Below are 9,360 nucleotides of genomic sequence, written 5' to 3'. Positions count from 1 at the left end.
AAAATGCATTTAAGAGAAAGCAAGTGGCCGGAAGCAAAAAACAGAGAAATTGGGATCATTCTAATAGATAACACGAAAGCATTATGCATGGTATTAGTTTAATGGACAAGAGCTTTTTATTCATAGAATTCCTAAAATTCCATAAGAAAAGTTTATGAAATCCTAAAGTATCCAGAAGAAAGGAGGTTTGGCAGTTGACAACCTAAGGCTAGCTCCTGTTACCTGCATCAAATCCGTTACTGTACTTGACTGCCATAAGGTTAGAGCTTGTACCTAGTGTATTCCTGGAGGGGCTGGTAAGTGTGGCAGTATACCAAAGTTGGCATGTTCAAGCAAAGTTGCTCAAGGCCGAAAGTAGAAATATAGCAGACTATTGGGTTTGGTTTGGATATCCAACTGAATCCAAATTCAATAAATCTGGTTCTATCCAATCAATCGGCTTCTGTATCAGTTATATCTAGTTAGCTAATGGGATTCAGTAACGCATGCTTTCGTTCAACTCTGAATCCGAATCCAAATCCAAATTTGATTAGGCAAGATTCAATTAGGTCGGATTCACTAATGTCTACACCTCACCGGAGTCTAACCCATTTACATCCTTGGCTGAAACCAAACTCAAGCTCGTGACAAACCGAACTGAGTACGAGCTCCAAACAAGTTGAGCACAAGCTGGCTCGTCATAAAATAATCTTTTGAAAAACTAATACCAAAAAGTTGTAAACACCCGACCATTTTTTTTGTTCCAAGCCCCATGTACCAACCAATCTATACTGAACTATTAGATCTCTAGTGAAACTACAGAAGCAGAGAGATAAGCACACTGTGTTCGTGCTCAGCTCGAGGGACTTTCATGGATGATGGCTCAGCTTGCAGAGCTCGGTATACGAGCCCAAACGAGCTCTTGATGAGTCGAACAAAACGGTCTCATTTCCTGGCCTTAGCCCCATGGTTGTTGCTCTGTCAAATTTACAACAAAACCACTAAAAATAACTGGAATCGTCATTAGATACTGCTATCCCAAGATTTGAAGAACATCCAAGCTTAATAAGTGGACATAACAAAGACTTGGTTGTGCCTTTAGAACCACTTGGAGACTTCAATTCAATAAAAAACAAAAAACAAGGCTTAAGCGAATCGAATATGTTTGAAGGTTTTACCAGTCATGGCTAGGAATTCAAGAGCGTCATGCAATTTAACCATACCAGAAAGGCAAAATTTCATACACTAACAGAGACATTTACAACAACCCTGCTTCAAAAAGAGGAAAAAAACAAAAAACAAAACAATGCACTGCAGAGAAAGAGACAGAGAGGAAAAAAACAAAAACCAACAAAACAAACTGCACAGGAGAGAGAGAGAGAGAGAGAGAGAGAGAGTAATACACCAATCCCACTTGTGCTGCTGGAAAGACATCAAATCCATCTTGCCCTCTTGGAGAATGGAGTAACCTGAGGGACAGTAAACCCATCATCCATGTACAACACATGAGCTTTCAAACGATCCACCTCTCTCAAATCGTTTACCCCTTTCATGTTCATTCCCCGCTTGAATCCATGCACATACTCGTCGACACTCTGAGCAGGAATTGGAACATCTGGAACTTGAAAAACTTGGGTGTGCAAGACAGCACCACCAAAATTTGGCTCCAGATATTTCAACATCTCCTCTGTCTGAATTCCACAGAAAAAATACGCATACACACAGATTAAGCCCCATAAAAATTGCATGTATGCATATACGAGTATATAGGCGCAACAAAAGAAAGCAGTGACCTTTATACATCTATAACCTGTTATATTAATGCATTCTTAATGGGGCATGTGCTACAAGACATGAATACGGATGAACTCAAACCTATTATCTGACTAGGTACATGAATTTACCAACTTTGAGAATCTGTTCATGGGCACGCAATCAAAAGACCTAATTTGTATGAAATAGATGGTTTTGCTCCATCATGTGAATCGGTTTTCTTTACCAAATCAAGCAAATATAAACTGAACTAGACCCCAATCGTCAACTTTGATTAAAGTCCCCAGACACAAGAAATCAATTGTCCAGCATAAACCAAAAATTGGCAACTCAAATCTAACATCAGTGATTCAACCGAATAGGAATTTTGAGTATCGGATTATAGAATGACATAACCACCAATTCAATTATCATGAGGCAAAAGCAGATAATACCATGCTACGATCAAAGTGTCAATTTTAAGTAAGGTGAAAGAAAAATGATAGTCCTCCATGGAGCAGAATATTTTCCATGGAGACGAAGAAGGAGAACATGTCAGCAAACGCAACAGAGTTGCAGCAAAATCGAGCAGAAGTTTAAAAAATTGGCAAGATTTGCAAACCTTGCACAAACCATCAACGGAAGGGAAATCAATCGAGTCGGCAAACCCGGTCCCCACATTGTCGAGCAAGTCTTCGACATGCCAACCAGGTAAGGTCTTGATCAAGTAGTCGGATATGCTGCTCGCATAAGAACCATCTTCGCTCTCTTCGGCCCCGTTCTCAGGGGCTGCAAGCGGCGAGATTTTCACCGGTGGAGAGTCTGCAACAGGCTTGACAGGCGATTCGATCACAGGGGAGGCAGGGGGAGCAGAAGGGGCAAAGAGCTTGATACCAGTGAGGAGGAACCTGTTGTGTTTAGCCGTCAAGTCGTTGGCAGTGTGAATGGGGATGTCGCATTCCCTGCAGAGAATTGCTCGGTCCTCTTGGCAGAAAAGAAAGGCACGCCTCTCCTATAGAGTGGGAGAAAGAATATAATAAGCTAGAAAGCAACATAAAAACCCATTTTAGGGAACTAAATCTTTTGTCAAAGGATGTACAAGTAGTAACCTCACTGCCTGTTTATTTTCTCTTTCCTTCATATGAATATAAGGAAAAACAGATGCAAGAAGATATACTTTTATTGAAAAACTAACTGAGGTACAACTGTCACTTAAAACGGGCATAAATACGTGGTTACGTTGCTATGGCTTTCTTGAGTCATCTGAATCGATATGTAGTATATAAAGACAAGCTAAAACAGAGGCATATGGATGAAAGTTGCTATAAAACCATTTTTTCAGGGCTAATAATCAAAATTTGAAAGGGTGGTCATGATCTAGTACGTTTCTTCTCTGTTTTGCTTCTCTATCTGATGAATAGAAGAATATCCAAGTGAAAGGGTTGTGAGAAAGAGAGAGAGAAACCTTGCAGATATCACAGAGTGGAGATTGCTTGGAAGAGGGTTGGTGAAGGGACAAGCGCTGGTGCTTCCCGGCGAGCATGTTGGCGTGGTGCACGCGCTGGTCGCAGGTCTGGCAGAGGGCGGCCTCGTCCGCACAGCAGAACAGTGAGGCCGCCTCTTTATTACACACATCGCATTGTACCTTCATCTCCGGCGCTGTTGCTTTGCGCTCCCACTTTGCCAATGGATTGATTGAGAGAGAGAGAGACCCTTTTCTTCTTTTGCTGTTAGCACTCAGCAGGAGTGAATGAGAAATGGTGGAGTGATCATCTTGTTTAGAGGGAGCGAGGGCATTGAATGCAAAACAGGAAAGAGTAGCACCGGCGCCACCATCACCGGGTAGACAGCTGGGGGTTTATGTCGTCATTCTCCAAGCTTCTATTGGTGACAAAAAGACAATGTTGCCCTTCCATGTTTTATGATAATATGACGCACGAATTTGATTGTCGCAACTCAATTTCCCCGATAAGGTAGCTCCCAACCATCAACCAATTGAAATAACTATATATATGTTAACCAACTAAATATTATTGCTTGCATCATTTTTTTTAATTAATTTAAAATTTCAACGTAGAGAGAGATATTTTAAAGGCTGAAAATCAATAGCTTAGAATTTTTATAAATATTTAAGCATAAAAAATCATATTTTTTTATCCGATTACCATGACTCAATAGTCAATTTCTAACAAATGGTCAACACTAAATGCATCTGTAGAAGATTCGTACCAGCAAACATATTTGGTTAGTAAGCATATTCTAGTTTCCCTATATATATATATAATCGGACAAGTAAAACGATGGATGTGCATCCAAAGTTGGATATTGGTCATTAGCAGAGGTTACCACAGACACGAATGTGTTGGGCAGAAAAATGAGAATTAACTGTAGTCGCGACTGCCGCTAATTCTCTTTTCAGTTAAAAAAATGTGTTGTTTATTGCATGTTAGGTAAGTGTTAACAATTTGTTCATCCACTATTACGGGCTTCTCTGTATAAAGTAAAGAAGCTGCCTACGAATCTTTTGAATCCTTCCTTTCCACGTTTTTCTGGAATCTGACCATATTTATATATTCTACATGTTTGATTTTATGAGAATGGACTCTTGCATCATTCGATTTTGGCATTAAGGTTTGAAAATCGACAGTGTAAAATGTTTATAAATATCATAAATATTTAAGGCTTAAAAAATTATTTTTTTTATCAAAAAAACATGATCCAAGTGGGGCATTTCCTAACAAATCAACCATGTTGTACGCATCTGTAAAAACAACTCAAAAATCCCCTTCGCTCTTGGTAGGCTGTCGTAGGTAGGGAGGGAGAGAGAAAGGAAGAGTAGCCGTTTCCTGCCTACCGCAAGCGAACATGGAGTTTCCAGGTTGTTTTTTGCAAATCTGACCTGGTCAATTTGCTAAAAAATGACACTTGAATCATTTTTTTGATAAAATAATATTTTAAGCTTTAGATATTTATGATATTTAAAAAACTTTATACAATCAGTTTTCAAACCTCTTAAAAATCCTCCCTCATCAATATTGGACAATGCAAAAGTTGATTTCTATAAAATTAAGCATCTAGAATGCATTTGTATAATTCAGAAAAACACGAGAAAGAACCCTGAAAGACTACAACAAGCACGCATCCGGATGTGCATCTCTCTCTCTCTCTCTCTCTCTATATATATATATATATATATATATAATCAGTTGAACATGATTGATTTTACTAGGAATCAATAATTGGATCATAAATTTTAGATAGAAAAAATGGTATTTGGAGACTAAAAAATTTATGAAAATTGTAAGCCATTGATTTTTGAAACTTATAAAAACTTATCCATGCATCAGAATCAAATGTTCCAAGAACCTATTTCTATAAAAACAAACATATAAATCACATCTGGTATGGTCAAAATTTTGAAAAAAAAAATACAAAAACTTCAATAAAACGTTCATTGGGTAGGTTTAGGAGGGTTGTCCATTGGATAGGTTTTCATTCCTCAAGTAAACTAAAGCATGTAGAACACATTCATGTGGTTAAATTTTAAAAACAAATGACCCCCACTATATATATATATATATATATATATATATATATATATAGAGAGAGAGAGAGAGAGAGAGAGAGAGAGAGAGAGAGAGAGGAGTATTCCCATCCCAAACAATTTTAAAGAACATGTTTGCATATATTTTTTTGCTTAACCTTTAAATGTGTAGAACTCATAATAATCCATGTCACTCAAGTTGAAGCCGCCTTGTCCTTAGCTGGTAAATTTCTTCAGTAAAAAGTGATGGTGGGAAATCCATGTAGCAAAGATGAAGGAGAGAGAGAGAGAGAGAGAGAGAGAGAGAGAGAGAGAGAGAGAGATGTGGCACATCTCAAAGACTCGAACCGCAGCAGGTACATACCAACTCGATGCTGTAATGCAAACTCTTTGAGTCTTGACAAATCTTGATCATCCTAAAGAGTACCACTACAAGCCAAGAAGGGCATTTTCATAACTTTGCATCGACTCTTTTTCAAATTAATATTCTATGAACCAGCACATGTAGAAGCATAAAAAACGAAGTGCCCATTCTTGTCGTGGCCATAAACAAATTGATTATTCATTCCTATCATTATTTTAATAAGTAGTACCCAACCTCTTGAAGTTTTGGCAGTGAGCCAATTGAAGCATCGCCGTAACTTAACGAGTCAATCACAATAATTTCTATCGTGATTGAGATAAGGATAAACATTGGGATAACAATCAGCTATTTTCGTGAATACGATATTTGTATATAAATAGATCTTGTGTATTTGTGTTTTGTATTTAAGAAAAATCTAATTCTATTTTTTTCCAGTCTGTGTTAACGTTTCTTCGCAGACGCATTCTTTAAACTACATGACCATAATTTAATATGGTATCATAGCAAGTTTGGTTTTGATCGAAGGTAAAGCTTCATCATTAACGATGTTGAGCGATCGATTGCAATGATCAATTGCGTTTTGGATCCTGTCTTGCTATTGTAGTAATGAGTCATCCCGCCTTTGTATTCAGGTGAAGCTTCATCAGCTCGCATGCTGCAGCTTCGTTGCCACCAGCCTCACAGGTCCCGCTGCTCGGTTCTCATTCAGTGCCAGCTTCTTTAATTTTGTACAAAATTTAGATATCTGGTTCAGAATATCCCACCCAACGAAGAGATTTCAGGCCGAAAGCATGCTACTTCTTTGTTTTTTGCGCACCCCGCAAGCTCACTGCTTGGGTTTCTGCGCAGCAGCCCACTGCTCGAGTTTTCACTTTTTCACCCCAGCCTCTACGGATTCCGATAGGGGTTTATATAATTTTTTTTTTTTGTTTCATGGGTGAAATAACCGCAAGCTTCATCAGACTTGCACACCTGCGAACAACTTGAGCGGCGAGCACACCTGCAGGGAACGAACCCGCTACCCTTGCAATTCTGTTCGGGCCAATCTCGCTATAGCCAACCCTCCTTGTGTGCGCACCCTTCTCTGTGCCAAAGCCTGCACGACGCTTTCTTCTTCAGTCCGGTTAGGCATTCTAGGTGGATCGATCTGTTGTTTTCTATCCAGATCAGATCCATAATCAGCCCATCCTAATCTGTGTATTTTTTCTTGCCATCTAAACTCACTTCTTCACAATTCTCAATGGCTAAATGCTACCAACTTCATGGTTACCCAAATTCAAGCAACTCAAGTGCAAGGGTGAATTCGACGATGCCAAAGGAGGAGTCTGCCTCACCATAGATCACACTTGAAAAGTATAAACATCTCATAACTCTCATGACACAAGGTAAACCGGAACCCCAAGTCAATTTAGCAAGTAAAACTCTAACTTTTTTATCTTATTCTTCATGTTGGATAATAGATACTGGGGCAAATGACCACATAACTTCTACTCTAGATTTATTACATTATCCACAAACCATCATTTGTTTATCGATAGGATTACCCACCGGACTATCTACTCTAGTCACTCACATTGGCAGTGCAAACACAAATCCACAAATATCTCTCATTGGTGTCTTATATGTTCCTAGTTTTAAGTACAATTTGATATCTGCTAGCAAGTTGACCAAAGATTTATAGTGTGATGTCATTTTCACTAATGAATTTTATACTTTTCAGGACCATCACTCGAAGCAGACAATTAGAGTGGGTAAGATGCAAAATAGATTTTATATGATTGAAATCCAGAGTGGAGCCGCTCTTTCTAATTTTAATCGTGCTCATCTTTGGCATTATCGACTTGGGTATATTTCAAGTTCTCATTTTCAATATCTCGTTAATTCTAATAAATTAAATCCTTGCAAATTTAATAGAATATTCTCAATTTGTCATTTGGCTAAACAATCATGTCTTCCTTTTTCGAATAATTTCATTAATTCAACATCAAATTTTGAACTCATCCATATTGATTTATGGGAAGGATATCAAACTCCATCCTTGTCTGGTGCACATTATTTTCTAACCATTGTAAATTATTAATCTCGCTCTACTTGGGTATACCTAATGTGTTATAAATATGTAACCTTGTCTCTTATCCAAGATTTTTTTTCCATGATCAAAACTCAATTTAAAACTCAAGTCCAAAAGGTTAGAAATGATAATAGGAGTAAATTTTTTTCAATCGATATGCAGACATTCTTTCAAAATCAAGGTATACTTCATCAACACAGTTGTATATATACCCCTCAACAAAATGGAATGGTAGAACGCAAGCATTGAGATCTTCTTAACATGGCTCGGGCCTTACGCTTTCAAGCCAATGTCCCTATAAAATTTTGAAAAAAATGTATTATGATTGCCGCATATCTGATAAATCATGTTTCTAGCACAACCCTTAATAAGAAAACTCCACACGATGTTTTATTCCATAAAAGTCCTAATTACAAATACCTCAAAGTTGTTGGATGCTTGTGTTATGCTCACAACATTAATCACTCCCACAAATTTGATAGTAGAGCAAAAAAATGCATCTTTCTTGGATACCCATATGACCAAGTTGCTTACCGTTTATATGATCTTGAGTCCCACGCTATTTTCACTAGCAGAGACGTGATTTTTTATGAACATGGTTTTCTTTTCCAATCTGCTTCATGTGCGCCATCTAACTCTGGAGACATTGTCTTACCCATCTCATCTTCTCATTTTTCATCAGATGTATCCCATTCACTCCAAACAATTGATATTTAGGACAATATACCGATCTCTCAAAATTGTTCAAGTCTATCACCACTTATTTCTATTCCCCAGCTTCTCCAAGTCATCCTTTGACACTTCCTGGTTTCGCTATCTCTGTTCAGCATTCCTCCAGGACAAAAGCTCTATCTGCTTATCTTTAGGATTATAAATACTACGTTGCATTTTTGCCCTAATCAGACGCTTTGAGTGCTCACTAGAAAAGTACAATGTATGTTCTTTCTCATTACTTATGATAATTTTTTTCTATTTCACCATGCCTTCTTAGTAGCTCTTACCAAAAACCTTGAACCCCAAACCTTTGCTCAAGCCATAGGGTGTGATCATTCGAGGGAAGCCATGGCGGCCAAAATCCGTGCACTTGAAAATAACCATACATAAATGGTTACACACCTTCTACCAGGTAAACGACCCATCGATTGCAAATGGGTCTACAAAGTGAAGTACAAATCAGATGGGTTAGTTGAGCGGTATAAAGCATGCCTTGTTGTGAAAGGTTATACACAGGTCAAAGGTCTTGATTATCATAAAATATTTGCTCTCGCTGCTAAGCTCATCACTCTGTGGTGCCTCTTGAACGTAGCCACCGTCAAAGATTGGGACCTCCATTAATTTGATGTCAATAATGCATTTTTACACGATGACCTTGACGAAGAAATCTACATAACACTACCTTTTGGTTTTCGCCGACAGGGAGAGCAATGGGTTTGTCGCCTCAACAAAGCCATCTATGGACTCAAACAATCATCTCGAAATTGGTTTGCAAAATTTTTAAACTTTCTTAAAGGGATTGACTTTACTCAGCCTATGGTAGATTATTCATTATTTTCTTGCTTTACAAAACATGGATGTATATTTGTCCTCGTATATGTTGACAATATCATTATTGCTGGAAACGACATTTCAACAATCAGTCAACAAAAGATA

General features: G+C 38.1%; 1 protein-coding gene across 1 annotated transcript; it reads right to left on the bottom strand.

Annotated features, from left to right (window-relative positions):
* Positions 1-1,199: 1,199 nt before the first annotated feature.
* Positions 1,200-3,548, bottom strand: LOC149835999 (B-box zinc finger protein 20-like). The gene is made up of 3 exons (XM_090010747.1): positions 3,197-3,548; positions 2,354-2,743; positions 1,200-1,670 (listed from the first exon to the last, which is right to left on the bottom strand). Exons 1-3 carry the CDS (start codon positions 3,380-3,382, stop codon positions 1,413-1,415), a joined length of 834 nt encoding a protein of 277 aa, XP_089866873.1. The 5' UTR covers positions 3,383-3,548; the 3' UTR covers positions 1,200-1,412.
* Positions 3,549-9,360: the final 5,812 nt, after the last annotated feature.

The sequence above is a fragment of the Nuphar pumila genome, chromosome 6 (genome assembly GCF_984573655.1).
Source record: "Nuphar pumila chromosome 6, dmNupPumi1.hap1.1, whole genome shotgun sequence".
Classification (NCBI taxonomy): domain Eukaryota; kingdom Viridiplantae; phylum Streptophyta; class Magnoliopsida; order Nymphaeales; family Nymphaeaceae; genus Nuphar; species Nuphar pumila.
The sequence above is the reverse complement of the archived record's forward strand: the minus strand, read 5'-3'. Positions and strand labels throughout refer to the sequence as shown.